Genomic DNA, 18770 nt, shown 5'->3' on the forward strand with positions numbered 1-18770 from the left:
AATGTTTGAGTCAACCGCACTCTACCCGAAGGTCTGCTTCTAGCACAATTATAAACGCAACACAGTTTCATAGCAAATGAAATACAAGAATCTTAAGTTTCACAAATCCAGAGAGCCGTGAGAACCACCACCCAAAATACAAAACTGGAAGTGCCTTAGAAGAAAGGGCTGAAGCCAGATCCACGCACATAAACACAGATGGAGGAAGGGATTCTCTAAGGGGACACCCTGGGTGTTGGCGTCTGTGTGTGGGGGAGGATGGCAGCAGCGTGTGTGGGTGGCGGTGATGGGGGGTGGCCGTGATAGGGATTAAGGTATCAGCCTCAACTCCACAGCTCCCTTCGTTCGTGTAAGAGAAGAAGGGCGGAGGGATTTGGGGTTCTGTGTGAGCAAGGGAAACCTGAAGCCAGGGAGGTCAGAGCAGAGCCGAGGCAGTAAATGACACAGGGGATAGGCGTTTGTAATTCCGGGCACATTCATGGAGATGAATGTCATTTCGGGTTCACCCCAGCAAGATTACCTCATGTGACAGGGAAAACTTAATCCTAGCTCATAAAACTCGGGGCACCCTGCACTCTCTCACTCAGCTCACTTGTGAATTTCGCAGGCATTAGGGACGTATTTAGATTGGATCAAGTTTTAGAAAGGGCAACCAGATTGGTTAGAAGACTAAAGGGCTTACCGAAAGGCTCAAGAGGCAAGGGCAGATCCTTAGCAGGGCAGCTGCGGGAGGAATCCAACACGGGTCTACACATACCCACCCCCGGGGGTCTGCGGCGGGCCAGAGCGCCTGGGAGCACCGCCAGCGCGTGGGAGACGTGAATCCGGCATTCCAGATCCTGGCTCTATGCCCTACCTGTCGGGGGCCGGGGCCAGGTTTCTGGAGCTTTCCGACCGCAGTCTTACGCACGGAGTGGGGAAGGCACCACCCGGCACCAGCAGCTGCAGGTCCTGTGCTGACAGGCATTTCACTTGGATCCATTGCGGTGCATCGGTTCGTTGATCCTTCACAACAACCTTAACTATTACCCTTAGGTTCGTACTGACACGAAACTGAGTTCAGAGAGATTATGCAGGTTACCAGGTCTGAACTAAGGTCTCACAGCCTGGCAAGGGCAACTAGGAAACCAGTCCTTCACGTGGAGGGGGGAACCTGGGCTTCCTGACGCTTCAGTGGGTGTGGGGTGTGGGGTAGAGGTGCGGGCGTGGGAGTTGTTCCGAGAACTCCGCCCACACCTGTGGGACACACTTAACTAGCGAGGGCTGCTCGTCCTCACCATCGTCGACGTGAGCGTTCGCCGGCTTGCACGGATTTAAAAAGATACGTTGAGAGACTGCATACAAAATCTTCTCTTAAAACAACAAAAAACTGTTCTTTTTTTCTAAGAACTAGGTGACAAAGATTAAAGTCACCTGACAGTGATTCATGCTCAAGAAAACCTTATTCTTAGCTTTTGGAAAATTTTGTAAAATTTTAATTTCCAGTATAGTCCCCAGAGTGTCACGTGAGTTTCAGGCGTACAACAGAGCGGTGTGACAGTTCCACACATCACTCCGTGCGCGTCCCGGTACGGGTACACTTTCTCCCCATCACCTGTTTCCCCCATTCCCGCCCGCCTCCCCTCTGCTAACCATCTGTTTGTTCTCTATCGTTGAGAGTCTTTCTTCGATTGTCTTTTTTCTTTTTTATTGCTTAGCTTTGAGAACGATTTCAATATATTCATCTCTGATAGTGAGATGTGTTTATATTTAAACACAATTTTTTTTTTTTTTTAAACTGCTGAGAACTTCTAGGCTGTGAGCGAATGAGCTTCCACATTCCCGGCTCCACAGCCCACGAAGGTGAGGTCTGCAGAGCAGCCCAGGGGGTAACTGTGGGGAGCAATGGAGTCTACCCTTTGTTTTGCAACACTCGATTCTTTGCACTTAGGAGAGCTTTGAAAGCCTTGAAGTCACTGGTCTAGTTCTTTCGAGGGTGTCTTTCATACCCTTTCTAGTTCAATGCAGAACCAGCCAGAGGGCGGAGGAAACCGCCAGAGCTAAAGACCTCAGCTCAGAATCGCTTAACTGTGGACTCTCCGAGGCTGGCTCCCAGCCAGCGGTCAGCAACCTTTCTGAAGTGGTAGTAGGTTAAGTCTTTATTTATTCCCTCTGAATTAAGTTCTCCTGGCCAGTTTCGTGTGCAGACTGGGAGCCTCCGAGTGTGACAGGGGAATGGCGGTACCACACAAGGGACTTGCTGGGAGGCGAGGCCAAGAAAGACCAAGAAAGATGAGCTCCGTCACCCTCCCCCACCCTGCCTGCCCCGGGCTGGGGCTCCGGCCTGGGGGCCTCTGGGAGCTGCTCCCAGGACCCCCGCCAGCCGAGGGAGGCTGTGTACAACCAAACTCAGCTAGAGTCAGGCAAGGTTACTTTCCCTTTGGAATGAGGTAATTCTATTGGGGTGGATTGGACTCAAAACGACATTCAACCTCTGCTAATGCAACACGTAAATGCACAAGGACAGCCTACGGCATAATAACCAGACACCGTTCTCCTTGCAACCTAGCTATCCTGCTTCCATCGCTTGGATAAAATTACCAGGATGCATATGGCTCACACTTTCCTGCAGGGGGATGCCAGATGCCAGGTCCATTCGGCACGGTCCTGCACGGGGCACAGACTTGAGTGTCAGATTCTGAGCACAAACTGGATCCAAGCTGCCCGGTTTAGAGCTCAGCAACTTCGATTAGCTGGGGAGCTCTGGGCCAGTTACTTGACCTCTCTGTAACTTGGTTTCTTCCTCTTTAAACGGGGATTAGCAAACAGCACTAGTGTGAGCATGAGCTGAGTTCATACACATAAAAAGCTTAGGGGAGTGTTTGCCACGTGGAGGGTGACAAACATTGTCAGTGTTACTTGTTGGTCATGTTCTCAAGTATGGCTTGTGTAGCTGGGGGAAAAACTCACGGCTGATAAATCCAGAGCAAGATTTTTTAAAAGTCTGGCATATTTAACATTTTTATACTAGCTCTGATGTTCTGAACCAGCTGCTTAATCTGTCCCTCACAAGTCTATACTCTTCCTCAGTAAGAAACACAACTACGTAACAATATTGGTCACGGTCAGAAATGGTTTCTGTGTAACTGAACACAAATAATCAGGGCCGTGAGAGTCAGGATATAAACCCAACTGTGTCAGAGCCTGAAGATAACCAACACGTGGGTATTTTACACGTATAAATGCTTCTGAACATAAATACTTATTATTCCCGAGGGTTCAATGAAACACATCAATGATCTCTAAGGACAGATTTGGCCAGGGCCTTTGAGATTAAAAAAAAAAAAAAAAAAAAAGGAAAAAGTATGCAGAACTAACAGCAACCGAGTTCAGAACTCTCATTTTTAGAAATGAACCATGTACTTCTGTGGCCAGAAATCATGGATCCTGGAAGGGCCAAGAAAGAATGGTAGAAAGGAGATTAAAACAAGACAAAACAAAACAAGGCATTGGAACTGCCCTTCCAATATAAAAATAGTGCTGTTAATGAAACTTTTAAGATTCCAAATTAATAAAAATTTTACATATTCTCTGAAAACAGATCCAAAAATAAATGTTTAGCAAAGGAACTTACATCTTGTTTCAAATGGAAGTCAACCTGTTGGTTACATATAAATATTTATCTACTTCACTGGGCTCTGGGATGTGATATAGCATTGCTGTCATGCACATGGAGTTTAGTAGTATGTTAATGGCTAGTAAAGTCAGAGAAATGATTGAGAACTCTTATTTTTAGTGAGAACAAAAAAACAAATAATCTCTTAGAGGATTCAGAAATAATTTTAAAAAATCACAAAGATTTGAAATCTGTATTCACAGTCAAAAACGTCCTTCATATACACAGAATTCAAATGAAAATGATCCTAGGTTTTATTGTTATGCTACAATTATATTAAATTATGCTAAAAGAGTCTATCGTATTTTACGTTGCAGTAGGAAAGTTAAAAAAAAAAACATATATATTCAAAACGCAAAGAGCCAAAATTTATGTAACATAGAGTCACATTTTCATTTTCGCCTGGACAGAAACCCTAACAGGAAAATGGAACATACTCCTGTCACATTTGAGTATTTAATGCGAACAGGATTTAGGCACCAGAAGGTTTCAAGGCAAAGGATAATGCAAGGCATAGTCCTCTGTGATTAAAAGACTTGTATTTCAGAAAGAAATGAATTTCTGTTCGATGTGGTCATTTGGCAACCCATTTTTAAAGTCTAATTGTAAGCCTTGATGTCAAAGATTGCAGCCTGCTATCCCTCTAATGGGCTATATTGTCACACTTGGGAGATGAATACACAACATAAAAAAAGTACTAATTATTGTCTCATGTTAGACCTGCTTATGTTCCCAATTTACTTGTTATTCCAAGCTCACCTAAATGAAAATTAAAAGAAAGAATAAAACCCCTTTCAGCAGGCTTTCCAAAACACTTCAAAAAAATCACAGTCTGTGGGGCTGAAAATATACTCTCCAGAAATATTTCTGTGAGGGACAGAATTTTAGGTAATCCTTACTTTGGAGCTAGGATAAAGATAATTTGATTGAATAACATCATATATGTGGTATCAATTTTAGGGTAATAAGAGATGTTAGAGATTTATAATAAAATCAGTTCTGCTTCTCAAAACATCCAAGCCACAAACTTGATACACGAAAAGACAAATTAGTGAATATGGGTAAAGCTCACACAGAAGTAGCAAAGATAACAGGTGCTTTCTCACAAAAAGTGCATGTAACCACCTTCTTTAACATAAGCGGAATGTCTATGCAAGTTCATGGCTTGGAAAATGATCCCACAGCTCAGTACTACCTTGTAATTTCCACAATGAGAACCAACACATTTGTGACCAGCATCTGCATGTGAAAGGTTCATCATTTCTGGTTTGAACTTGTCTATATATAAACGTAGAAAGAGAAGAAACTTCAACACCCTTGTGAAACCAGACTACAATTAAGTAGTGCAAAACTCGGTAAACCCCAGTGATTTCAGCCCTTAGAACTGTTGGAGCTGGCAGTGCCCAGCTGTTGGTTATTTATTTATCCTAAGATTTTCAAGCCAATCTTTAAAATGTGAAATATATTGCTTTTCAAATATTATCATACTTTCCAAAATGGAATGGCCCTTTAACTGGAAGTGGGTGGTATCAATAGGGACAGTTTGGTTTTCCTCCCCGGGCTGTGACATGACAGTTAACCTGCAGGTAGGACCCACAAAATAGGTTGTTATGATCTGACTGGAAGATTCTGTTGCACAGATGTTGGTGGTGATAATATGAGAAATCTCAGAGTCTGAAAGCTTAGGAAGTACTAAGTGGCTAAGTACTATATGGTTTCTGTTTTAATACTAACCTAGCAAACATCATAATTTTATTATTTTATTTTATACTTTCATTTATTTATTTTTTTTAGAGAGGGGAGGGGAAGGGGAGAGGGAGAGAGGATCTTAAGCAGCCCAGATGCGGGGCTCGAACTCACAACCCTGAGATCATAACCTGAGCTGAAATCAAGAGTCCGTCGTTTAACCGACTGAGCCACGCAGGTGTCCCATATTATATTATTTTAAAAAGCATGCATCTGCAGCAGCTTGGCTAAAATTCAGGCCCCGTTCTAAATTTTAAAGTTTTCTTTCCACCCCGACTCTTTCTGGAACCAACTGAGTAAGAGTTGTCAGCTTAAAAAAAAAAAAAAAAAGCCCTGCTCCTGGCGTGTCTGGGAAACCCTGAATGTTGTTCCTGGGCGATGCTCACAAGGACCCCAGCATGTTACCCCTTTATTTTCATGTGCCACTTCTAGCAAATTCCAAATGAGCTGAATCTTAAAAACTCCACTTCCCAGACTATCCCCTAAGGTTTACATTGTAGGGTTCTTAGGTTTGCCCCAGCATCTGCTGACATGACAGTTCTGAACATTCTTTCCATGAATCCTAGCAATCGCCTTCAGCCATACCTGGAACAGACAGGACTTGAGTGATTGTCAAGTCCAAGTCCAGGACTTCTCAGAGCCCACTGTGCTGCTGATCTGTGCCTCTGCAGCAGGGGAGGGCTTCGTTTGAAACAAGAGATTCTGACACTGAAGCGGGAGAACCAATGATACCATCCCATCTTTTCATCTTCCGAGTGATGACAAAGTGAAATGATTTATCCCCAACCCCCGAACATCCATTAATGCCAGAGCAGGGGCTGGGACTCAGATCCGTGACTGCCGTTCGCGGCCCCTCCCCGCAAACTCCCCTTAATAAAACATCTCTACGCCACGAGGCAGATGTTACCCGTGTTGCCTTTAACGTAAGAGGAATAGGCCCTGCTTCTGCCCTGACGGGAAGCTATTCCTGGCATTTTGGGGGCTGGAATCGGGATTTCTAGCACTGGCTGGCAAAGGGAAATGATTCACTTCCATCTGGGAAGAAAAGGGATTTTACAGAAGAAGGTTAAAGCATGAGCTGAGTTTGGGGTGCAAAAACCATGATTATCTTGTTTTAACTGATCACCGGTTGACGGCAGAAAGATTTCCAGAAGGAAAGGACATGCCGCTGTGCTTGTGTCCCTTATTGTCCAGCGGCTTTGTCACCTTGCCTTTAACTGCATCCCAAAGAAGCAGAGAGAGGGCGTCATTAATTGTAATTTGTTACAATTTAAAGATCACAAAAGAAATGCTGAAAACTGGTTTGGGAAAGCATTTCTCAATGTAAGGGTATTAATGATCAATTCTTCTAGAACCTTCCGTCCGTAATAGGTAAAATGTCAGAGATGGTGACAGTCACTTAATTGCTGGTGCAATTCACGATGCCTGAGAATCGACAAGGCAGCTTTCTGCGGCCCATTATCAAAGTGTCAACAGTGATTATTGCCGATAGAGTTACACAAATGCCAACCGCGGGGCAGCTGTTTCCGGTCACGTGGGCCCCAGGGAGCAGGTTAGATGTTAAAAGGAATCTTCTGCTTGTGACCCGGTGACTCCATTATACACGCTCTGCTCTACCTCACACAATCAGACCCGAGTTTTGAGGAGAAGTGTGCAGAACGATGAACAAAATGCATATTTGTGCAAATCCCCAGGACTCTCTCCCTCAAGAACACGGGCTCTTTAAAGAGTCAGGTCAAATCCCCCAGAAATCAAGTGAGTCCAGTTATGTTTTCTTTTACTTCCCCAGATTCCCTGCTGCGTCGCTTGCTTGCTGGCAGCATGCTCAGGCTGTCATTTGTCAAAAGCAGCCCCCGCTCAGCTATAATTACTAATTTGATGTCACAGTGGAACCGCAGCGCAGCTGTGGAAAGATCGACCACCAGGGAGATCCGTGTTTCTCTGTCTCATTTAGAGGCAGCTAAACTGCTGGAGCCATGAATGGAAGATGCCCTTCCATTAAAAAGGGAAGAATTAAAGAATAAAACAAGTCATAGCAGCTGTCAGATTTGACAATGGCTTAAAAAAGGAAGGGAAAAAAAAAGCACTGTTCTGCTTTTAAAAAAAGAAACAAAACTCAAGACATCTGTACATGCGTGTTCGGATACTTGTTGCCATGAAAGTGATGCCACTATTGTTGCAACGTAACTTCTTTATTCCCCTCGGTTCCATCTTCATTATTATGCTAATGCAAATCACACTAATTATGTGTCAAGCTGAAATCGAAGGGACGGGACTCGACTGTACCTATGTAGCACTAAATATTTGAAATGACGGTTTCAAAACTTGTCATCAACAAGTTGAAAGTACGGGAAATTAAAACAGTTATAATGACTCGGATGGAAGGAAAACTCACAATTGAGATTACTAATTAAGCCGTGTCAATGGAAATTCTTTACGAAAATTATTCTTTGCACCATGACAATCATTTCTTACAGAACACAGTCCCACAGGGATAGCAATGAAAAGATTTTTGGCAGATCGTGCGACTTCATTCATAAAAGGTGAAAATGTAGAAAAGAAATATTTTTAGCCTTCCTCCAATGGTTCTATCCAGAGAGAAGAGCGATTGTTTCAATAACATTATGGTTTTATTTGTGGAGACAAAGAATAGCCTCTTAGAAGATGCAAAATGTTAACTGCTCATGGAAAGAAAAACTGAAAACTGACAGAAAGAGAAAGGCAAAGAAATTTTTTAGAACTTAAAAAAAAAACCAATGTTTTTTAGAGTTCAGCTCCATTATATACATTTCACTTATTTTTACGTATTACAGTTTGGTGACTGCCGCCTCAGTTGTGGCCAGATTATAAACCAGCTACTGTGTCAGAGCCACAATGCCCCTGTACCCACACAGGCAGGAGGAGTCTCTATCGATTACAAATTTTAATGACTTTTACTTCCTTATCTATAAGGTATTTGCTCTTGCCCCTGCCCGGGGAGCACCTGTAAACTAGAAGGGCAGGTGGGCAGGTGGGCGGCCTTCTGGAGCTGCTCCTTCTGGAAGCAGAACTATCACTAACCCAGAGCCCGGAAGGAGGCAGAAAGCACTGGATTCTTCCTCAGGGCCATGGTGTAGATGACTTTAATGCTTACCCAGTGTGACATACGGTCGACCATAGTTACAAACACGCCCAAAGCCCCAAATGGAGGAAATGAGAATTGGTTGTTTTGCCAACACAGTAGGAAACCGAACGATTTATTTCACAACTTCTGAAAAGTTTTAAACCAAGACTCAGAACGAACTGCTCTTGTACCATATTTAACTCTAAAACACTGTTTTTGTCAATGCAGGAATGCTTCATGATTCACAGGATTGCGACGCATTTTTGGTAATAGGTCCTTTTAAAAAAGGAGACAGACACGCCAGACATTCGGAGGGCAACAGCACAGCGGTTAGAAACGTGAGCCCTGGGCTAGAAGGCTGGCTGCCCCACGTCGTAAGTCTGGGGCTCTGGTCAAGTCACCGAACCTGTCTGTGAAGCAAGCTCGTTTACTCAAAGGAAGTAATAAAGGCGTGACCTCATAAGATGGCTGGAAGGATGAGGTGGCTTGAGTCATGTAAAATGTAAAACACACTCTGGCACGTAGTACACACTCAACAAATATCAAGTATTACTATTGACCTTCCTAAATCCCAAGACTCCACAATTCATTGTAAAAAAAATAATCTCCAGATGAAGGTAAGGTTTCACCTCTGCTACTTACTGACTGTGTGAAGGCGCGCGGGAACTGAAGCTCGTGGCCTCCCAACTGTCGTGTCGTGAGGTCCTTCCCATGGTTGACTTCTCTAAGCCTACCTCCAGGGGAGATGTTTTGAGGAACAACACAGTACAGGATAAAAGCATCCTAGGTAGTCTCCTCAGAAAAGTGATTTTCTATTCGATAAATTCTATAATTTCATTCTTTTCACAGAAACCTATGCCAGTGAAGGGCTCAGCATTTTTGGTGAGGTGGGCAGTAGAAATGTGAATGCCGCAGGTTTCTGGAAACCATGTGGTCCTGCAGGCAGAACAATGGAGGGAGGGACGGCAACTGGATGGTCTGCATCTGATGAAATATTACAGAGTCAAGGATGTCCAATACTCATGGCTTTCCTTCACATATGGACTCGTTTCATGATTTTGGCTTCAGCAGAAACGACCCCATGGTCTCTGTCTATCTTGGCAATGTTTTTTGTCAGAGCAGACCATGCCCTTGGTGATCAAACCTCAAGAAATGAAAATGAACAGAATTGGGGGAAAAGAGTGGGATCTGCTAGCCGTTGTCTCAAGGGACTTGGGACAGAGCCACCAGCGTGGAGCAGAAGCTGTCATCACCACATAGTTCTTACCCAGGGGCTGGCTTCCTGTTAGGAGGCCAAAATGTCTGTGTGGCTCTCCAAACAGTTCACATATTTTCTCCTAAGAGAAAAATCCCAATCCTACTAAACCTCTGATTTTCTCATGGAGTAAAACCTAAATACTCGCTTGGGTCTTGGGTACATGGACAAACATTTCGTCATAGCAACATGGAAGTTGGCAGTCCATTGTTTCTGCAAACTTTTGGCCAAAGCTGGTGACTTCAGGGTTATTTATGTGGCGATTGGAAGTGTGAAAATATATTCACTAGTGCACAGTAAAAGTACAAATGGTCAGAGAAGGATCCACCATTTCCTTTCCCATTCCTCACTTCTTCACCCACTGTCATGGACAAGGTCACCAGAGAGTTCCCTGGTGGTTAAGTCCAATGGATAATTGTCTCAGTCCTCATCCTACTTGACCCTGCAGAAGCATCTGATTCTGGGACAGTTCTCTTCCTCCGGTTTCTGGACTATAACTAGAGTGCAAGTCTCCAAGACCAGGGGCATTACTCAAGGCAGTGTTTCTCTCAGTGCTTGGAGAAACGCTTGCTCACAAGAAATATTCCATAAATGTCTGAACAGAATGTCTGAAATGCCTGATGACCTGAACTTTCCTGGCTCGTCTGCTCGTCTCCTGTGTCTTTGGCTGATCTTTTGCAGGATTCTCTCCTTCCACCCACTCCTTCAGTGATGAAGTTCTTCTAGGCTCTTCTAGACATCCTTCTCTTCTATTCCATATACTCGTCCTGGGTGGCCTCAGCCACTTCCCTGTCTTTGCTGATCATCCTTCCTGTGAGGTTTCCCAAGCCCTTTTTTCCCCCGAGCTGAAAGCTTCCCCGGAGCCTCTCATACCTACTGACCATCTCTGCTCTAGTGCCACACTGACGTTTCGAACCCCTCCTCTCACTCTGCTCCCTCTTTTAGTGAGTGGAACCAGCACCCTCCCCGCGGTCCAAACCAGACATACAGGAGTCCTCCTGAACCCCGCCCTGCCTCCACACACACTCCCTGGCACTGTTCACCTCCCACACTGAATCTCTGGCTTCTGTGGCTTCTTCTTCCCAAATCTCCCTTAGAACCTATCCTTTTCCACCAACCTAGCTCAGGACACCACTCTATTGGGGTTATTTCAACAGCCTTTCCAACTGGTGCGGCTTATGTCACCCTCCAGCTAAAGCGCCAAGCACTCCCCCTCCGCCCCCTTGCCCAGGGTGCTCTGTCTCACCTTTCCCTCCAACTAGCTCTTCCTGTCCTTCAGGGTTCCAAACATCACCTCCCCCAGGAAGCCCCTTCCTGACCCCCCGAGCATAAGTCAGGTGTACGTGGTCTCTATTAAATTGCTTATCACATGATAACTCATTGCCTATTTTAATGTCTGTGTTGCCTGCTACATGTGTCGCGTGGTTCCTTATTTTAGCCCCTGAAGCTAGGATGGTAACCATGAAAAAAATTTACAAATACTTCTGAGTGAACAAAGAACAGGAGATTTCCAAAATGTAAAATTCAAATCCAGACAGGAAGAGAATATTTTAAAATCATAATTTAGAGGTGTCTGGGTGGCTCAGTCAGTTAAGCATCTGCCTTCGACTCAGGTCATGATCCCAGGGTCCTGGGATCGAGCCCCATGTCGGGCTCCCTGCTCAGCAGAGAGCCTGTTTCTCCCTTTCCCTCTGCCTACTGCTCTGTCTACTTCTCTCTCTCTGTCAAATAAATAAAATCTTTAAAAAATAATATAAACTCATAATTTAAAGTCAAAACAGAAACAAAAATCCTGAGCCCTGCTTTCAAAGTTTGGTCAAAAAACTTGCCCAGGTGACGAGCAGGGGGGTAACTAAGAATTTCAAGGTCCTTTTCGTCTAAGCAATGCGGATTTTGGTTAGTTTCGATTTCCATACAGAAAGCTACTTCCCATCGCTTCATCAAACCAATTTCAGCTGAATCTGTCTATACTCTTGCATCATAAGCCAAATGTGGTTCAAATATCACCCGCTGTCCAGTGACTCAGGAAAAGAAAAGATACAGTCTCCACATGCTTAATTCTTCGTCAGAAGCCCTCTCACCCTGTCTTAGAGCTGCAAAGGAGTTTGAAGTTTGTCGGAGCCAACCTTTTTCCAGGTGAAATTAAAGCTCAACACACTCATTTTAGGAGAGGCTTGGAAAGGACTGGAGCTCCCGACCGCGCATCGTGGGGGGCAACCGGCGTGAGGACTCTGGGGGCTGACCAGGAGTCGCATCTGGATCCCGTAACCACACAGGTGACTGTGCTTTCAAGACCATGTCGCATGCGGAATGTTTCTTTCAACCACACATAAAACTAGCAGAACTACTTCAGTGCTCAACAGAGAGCGTGGGGGAGCTCAGGGCAGGAGAACTGCCGCCGGAGGTGGGAGAGGAAGAGCGGGCCGGAGAGGACCGCAGCAGGGTGAGTCAGGGTACTCACCTTTTCCTTGTCGCTGGCTTCTCTGGCCACAGTGGAGCCCTGAAACACAGAGACCATCATGAAAACATCGGGTATCACACGTGGAAAATACGCAAGTGTGTCAGGCCAGAGCGCAGAAATAAACAAGCGCCCCCGTGGCCCTGGAGCTGTGCCTTGAGGAAGCTCTGTCCCCTCCTTGGTCACACATTGCCCCAGGGGCACTCCCCCCCTCTGCAGACATTCCTGCTGGCTCATCTCCAACCCTTTCCCTAGCTTGTCATCTGAGCCAGATTCTGGTTCTTGTGTCCCTAGTGGAAATCAGAAAACCTGACAATCACTTGAACAATAATGTTTGTTTGTTTTTTAATGATTTTTTTTTTTAAGAGAGCATAAAAAAGGTGGGGGGGGTTGCGGAGGGAGAGGGAGAGAGAGAATCTTATGCAGCCTCTATGCCCAGCACCAAACTCGAAGCAGCGACTCGATCTCACGACCCTAAGGTCACAACCTGAGTCAAAATCAAGAGTCAGACACTTAACTTACTGAGTCCTCACGGGCACCCCTTGAAGGATAACTTATTAACACCAAATCAAAACCATGCTCTGCTTCTTGCCTCGATTGCCAGAAATGGTTGGCCTTATATCTTCAAAGGTGATGTGGGCCACTCGTGGTTGCAGTAGTCACCCAGGCATTAGATGCCTCCTCCCTCCATTATATCTTCTAGACGCGGGCCCGTCTTGGCCCTCTGCCTGCCCTTCTCCCCTGTTTCAGGGTTACTGATGGACATGTCCTCACTACTCTGAGTACCCTGTGGGCCCTTCCTGTCCCCCATCACTCTGGGAATCCCTGCAGACATATATTTACTTGTGCCCCCCTTTGTTCCAGGCTGAGCAAAGCACAAAAGTATCAAGGGGAAGAAAACATGCTTCTTGATCTGCACAACTCTACTCTGCTGCACTGGTTTTCAAAGCCACACACACCTCAGAGCTCTGAGGTTGTCTGAGAAGACCCAAGCCCACCCAGACGCCAACAGGGGCATGCGGTAGAGATCAAGAAGGGAAAGGTCCCCTTGTCTGGAAGATGTGGATCCCCAGCAATGTCAATAACAACAAGAACAATTTCTTCTTTGTGCTCCTCAACATATCTCACACAGCAATGCCTGCATTCCCTAAACAAATGGCTGGAGAAGGATCACGACCACATCACCACTCCCCCCGCCTCCTCCTGCCATGGCGCTGGCCACCCCAGCAAGCTCAGGTCAGCAGAGTGACATGCTTCCTCCACCACTTCTTAGATGGGCATTTATTGCCCTGGAAGCTGTGCATTAGCCGACTATGAAGAGAGTTCCCCCGCCACCTCCACCCCCACAGGTCAATGTTCCTTCCCCCTGGTGGTCAGCATCCCCAGAGATCTGCTGTCAGCTCCAGGGAAGTGCTCTGAGTTTCTGGGGGATGCATCAGGGGGGCAGAAAGCTGATCCACGAAGTGATGAGGGACAGTGTAAATTGTTCATGAGGGGAAATGTGTGGTCCCATTGCACAACCACAGCACACCCCCCCCCCCCGCCCACACAAACCCAGCAGCTCCCACTTGTAATGGTCAGTTTTCCTTTTTTAAAAGGGATTTTTGAATACAGACCACAAACATCTTCCTTTACACACTGATTTCTAACAAAATGCTTCTAGATTAAAAAAAAAAAAATGGGATAGTTGCAATATTTGAGCACTGTCTGTGCTCCTAGTCAGAGGAAGAAACTACTTACTCCTCTTTATCTCTAGCCAAGTTTCTGGTCCCTGTGCGTTTTCCCTCCTGCAGTAAAATTTACCCTGCTTCTGATTCTCGGTGAAGCTTCATCTCCATGTAAATGCAGATCATTAGCATAGGGTGTGGGGGCGGGGAGGTGCCCGGAGCTCACTCAAATTTAAATGAATTCAAAATAAAAACTCAAACAGAAACAGACAATAAGGTTAGTAAGTCAAGGCCAAGAGTTTGAGCCATGAAATTATGCCAGATGTCCAGGTTCCATCACAACTGAAAAGTACTGGCAAGAAGAGAATTTATTCTACAAACTAAAAACTGGAGATGAAATTAAGGAAGTCTGAGGCAAATTAAAACTATATTATCCAGTCTAGAAGTATAATTTACATCAAGATATGTTTCCTAGATGCTTGCTTGAACGAAACACTATCTTAGGGGCATAAAAAAGAAAAAAGGAGCAAAGATTTGCCTTTAAGGCACTTACTAGTAGAATGGATGAGTCACTACCCAAATTCATTGACCAGTTCCCATAGGCCACACATTATGCCGGGCATGACATACATGTGTGCGCGCGTGCGCAAAGGTAGGTATAATTATCCCTGTTTTACAGATGAAGAAACAGAGTATCAATAAAAGTTCAGCAACCCACCCACTGCTAACAAGTGATAAAACCAGGACAGGCGCTTCAGAATTCTCTCTGGCTGATTCTGTGGGGGGAGTCAGACCAGTGAACAAAGTCCTGTAATGCTCCACAGAGTCCTTCCTCTAAGCAGCACTGCAAAGGCTTCATGAGAGAGACGGTATCCAAGACCCTTGGAGAGTGGTTGGAATTTCCACCAGGGGCGATTCCAGGAGACAAAACAGAGCAAGGCTGGATCTGGGAAGCTTATGCAGTTTATCTGAATTCCAGAGAGAAGGAGATAAGCCTAAACCAAAAATTCCTCCCTTAGACTACTATTCTCAAAGTGTGCTCAGCATCCTGGGGTCCCAAGACCCCTTCAGAGCTCCGCAAAATCAAAACCACCTTTCTAATAATATTGAGACATTATCAGCCTTTTTTCACTGTCTTGATATTTGCATGGATGTTACAAAAACAACAGTGGGTAAACCTGTTGGCAACTTAGTACAAATCCAGTGGCTCCAAATGGTACTGAATTCGTCATAAAATACATACAAAATATACATTATATATAAATGTCTAAAACTCTCCTTGATGAGGCAATGAAATTAGTAAATCTTGACCACAGAGTACACATCTCTTCAATATTCCTTGTAGGAATATGTGTAGAATGCTTTTGTTTATGAAGATGGAATGTTATAAGAAAAGTCATTTTTGTGGTGATTTGAGTTATGAGCTCAACTAGCCACATTTTTCATTTAAAAACATTTTTACCTGAAAGAACAGCTGGCAATCTCTTTACTCAGATCTGGGCGTTTGGTAGGTATTTGCTCAATAATAACGAGCCAAGTGGGGCTCGGCTGTGTGCGGGGGAGATGTGTGTTGGCATTTCACAGGGCTGGTTGTCAGTGGTAAAATGTGGGCTTTCAAGTGGAAATCAGAGTTTTTAAAAACTTGTGTCCAACACCATGAGACTTCTCGGATGAGACTTGTGGTGATATTAATGAGACTTCTAGATATCGCATAATGAGATGTGTCCATATTTAGAAGACCACATAATTCAATGAGTCCATCTGTTTCAAATGATCAAAGTTTGTAAACAGACTAGTGGGTTTTAATGAAGTAAGTACAGAAAGTTCACTTATATGATTTCTGATTCCACATTGTAACTAAGCTTTGAGAAATCACCTTTTGTTAGGTGTTAGCATAATATCAAGGAAGAATATCCATAAATTTCTGAAAAAGTTACTGAAATACCCACCCTCCCATTTTCCCTCCCATTTCTGAAAAAGTTACTGAAATACCCACCCTCCCATTACATGTATCTATGTAAGGTCTTTCTTCATATACCTCAATCACATAACATTGCAACAGACAGCACAACCAAATAGGACATTCCAACTGTCTCATATTAAATCATGTATTAGGGAGATTTACAAAAATGTAAAGGAAAAAAAAAAGGCCACTTGTCTCACTAAATTTTTTTTCTTGTAAGATACAGCTATTTTTCATAAAAATATGTTCACATGTAATGCTTTTTAAAGTTGTAAATAAAGTAAGCATTTAAAAATTTCTTATTTTAATTTCTAACAATATAGATATAAATAGTAGTAGATACAACCTATATAACCAAAAGCTTTTGGGAGACCTCTTTTCAAAAAATTTTAATTTCAACATAATCAGCATATAATGTCATAGTAGTTTCAGGTATACAATAAAATGATTCAACAATTCTATACATTACTCAGTGCTCATCAGGACAAGTGCACTCCTAATCCCCTTCACCTATTTCATCATCCCTCACCCACCTTCCCTCTGATAACCATCAGTTTGTTCTCTATACTTAAGAACATGGGTTTTTATTTTTGTTTCTTGTTTTGTCTCTTTTAAAATTTGTTGGTTTGCTCTGCTTTTTAAATTCCACTTGATTGAATTGATATGGTATTTGTCCTTCTCTGACCTACTTCACCTAGCATCATACCCTCTAAATTCATCCACATTGTTATAAATGGCAAGAGTTTGTTCTTTTTAATGGCTGTGTAATATTCCATCATATATGCGTGTGTGTGTGTGTGTGTGTGTATACACACACATGTATCTTCTTTATCCATTCACCTACAAAGGACACTTAGGTTGCTTCCATAATTTGGCTACTGTAAATAATGCTGCAATAAACATAGGCATGCATGTGTCTTTTCAAATTAGTGTCTTTGTATTCTCTGGGCAAATACCCAGTAGTGGAATTACTAGATCATATGGCAATTCTATTTTTAATTCTTTGAGGAACTTTCATTCTGTTTTCCACACCAGCTGTACCAGGGGTCTTCTTTTAAGAGTGGAGGAGTCTGAGATAAAAAAAATCCGAGATCTACTGGCAAAGACCAAAGGGTGGCAAACTTTACCTGAACAGGTCCGGTGGCAAATGTTTTAGGTTTTGTAGTTCAAAGCAGTCTCTGTGTTTCTACTCAACTCTGCCATTAGAGTATAAAACAACCACACGTGATGCAGAAACATTGGCCCCTGCAGTGTTCCAATAAAACTTTATTTACAAAAATGGCCAAGCTGGATTTGCCAGGCAGGCAGGTCACAGACTGCCATCTCCCAACACCGACATCCTCCCCTGAAGTCAGTGATCCAAAGACTCAGTTCAGCTCACTCCCCTCAGAATTCCTACACTGTGCCTCTCACCCAAAGTCTTTGAAATAGCCGGTCCCAGGGCCTGTATCCTCTGCCAGGAATGCCCTTCCCTCAGCTCACACCCTCTTTCTTTGGGTGTGCTGAAAGATCAGCTTCCAGTGAAACCTTCCCTGACACCCTGTATACGCTGTATCCTGCCCCCGTTCTTCCCCATCTTTACTTCTATCCACAGCACTTACCCCTTCTTACTATGTTACAGGATTTACTCGCTGCTTTTACTTATTGTCTGTCCGTCTCCACCACAATGTCAGCTCCTTGGGCTCAGGTTTGGTCCATTTTGTTCATCCTACTATTCCCAGCACCAAAACAGTGCCTGGGACCTAGCTGGCGCTCAATCGATAACTCGTTGAAAATCAGACACGTTGTTCCTGACAAGTGCAAAAGTCTTCCAGTAAAGCTAGCAAGCGATCCTTGCGTCCCTCGAAGGCAAGATTTACTAGTTTAGTTGCCTGGTAGCTTTAAGCTCTAAGCACCTCCTAAGTGATTAGCAAGATCAATTACAACAGTTGATTACTTAATAAAAATGAACAAAAAGCTCACCTTTAAGTCGTATTTCCTATATACAGATAAACGGTGACTGAACACATTTCTTGTAACAATCACGTATATTTCAACTCCATCCACGTTAAGCCGGTACATGCCCAAGAACTGGGGAAGAAGGGTGATCCCATGACATTCTACTATGTACTACAGAGGAGAGAGAAAAAGGAAAACATTATGCAATCAAAAGGTGCTCATTCAGATGTAAAGCATAACTTTTTTGCCTTTGGCCTTTAGACAAAGTAAAACCGTCCAACCACTAAGGTCCTGTTTACAGAAAATGACCGTGTTTATACTGCCTGACACAGGATCTGTGTTCAGCAAGTATACATAGATAAGAAAGTTCAACTTTATCTCCAAAGAGATATATTTTCCCAACATCCCAAACTAATCTGTAAAGTCAAAATTTGGATGTAACAGACAAGAGGACAAGTGATTGGTCCATTTGCTAATTTCTCTAAAGGGAAATCACACTCTACCGAGGGCCTCCCCCTTCCTCCCCAGAAGCCTGGGTGATGACTCAGTGAGGCTGAGGGAGAGTCACTTGGCCACTAAGATCCGCTCCTTTAACAGCGTTATGAAAACCACAGCCCTGAAGCTGTGATTAAAGAGGAAACCGTGGAGAGAGCTAAGCGTTGCAAACTGGGACAGTCCTCTCTAGTCCTAATTTATGTTTCTCACCCACCACACTAATCTGTTGAACTGCTCTGCCCGCCAGAGCAGCAGCGTGAAGGCAAGGTGCCACGCTACTCCAGTGCTTGCTCCTGCTCCGCGGACAGACGAGGTACTCTGGCCCCATGTCGGATTTCATCGTGGCCGTTGGACAAGTTCTAGCTTTGACACCATTTGTGATTACGGTTGCAAAAACACTACTCAAGTCTTGAAACATTGATGACCATCCTCGAAAGGGCCATGAGAGGGAGACACATATCCTCTGAAAGCGGATATTTATAAAATGGGT

At 44.1% G+C, this 18770-nt stretch overlaps 1 protein-coding gene across 1 annotated transcript in view; it reads right to left on the bottom strand.

Moving 5' to 3' along the window:
* The window catches only part of PIP4K2A (phosphatidylinositol-5-phosphate 4-kinase type 2 alpha), a 171869-nt gene that overhangs the window by 18347 nt on the left and 134752 nt on the right, over nt 1-18770 (bottom strand). Inside the window, exons 5-6 of the mRNA XM_044229441.1 lie at nt 17810-17956; nt 12221-12259 (exon numbers count right to left, since the gene is read on the bottom strand). Of these exons, the coding sequence (XP_044085376.1) occupies nt 12221-12259; nt 17810-17956 (186 nt within the window). The remainder of the gene's footprint in view (nt 1-12220; nt 12260-17809; nt 17957-18770) is intronic.

The sequence above is a fragment of the Neovison vison genome, chromosome 12, assembly GCF_020171115.1.
Source record: "Neovison vison isolate M4711 chromosome 12, ASM_NN_V1, whole genome shotgun sequence".
NCBI lineage: Eukaryota > Metazoa > Chordata > Mammalia > Carnivora > Mustelidae > Neogale > Neogale vison.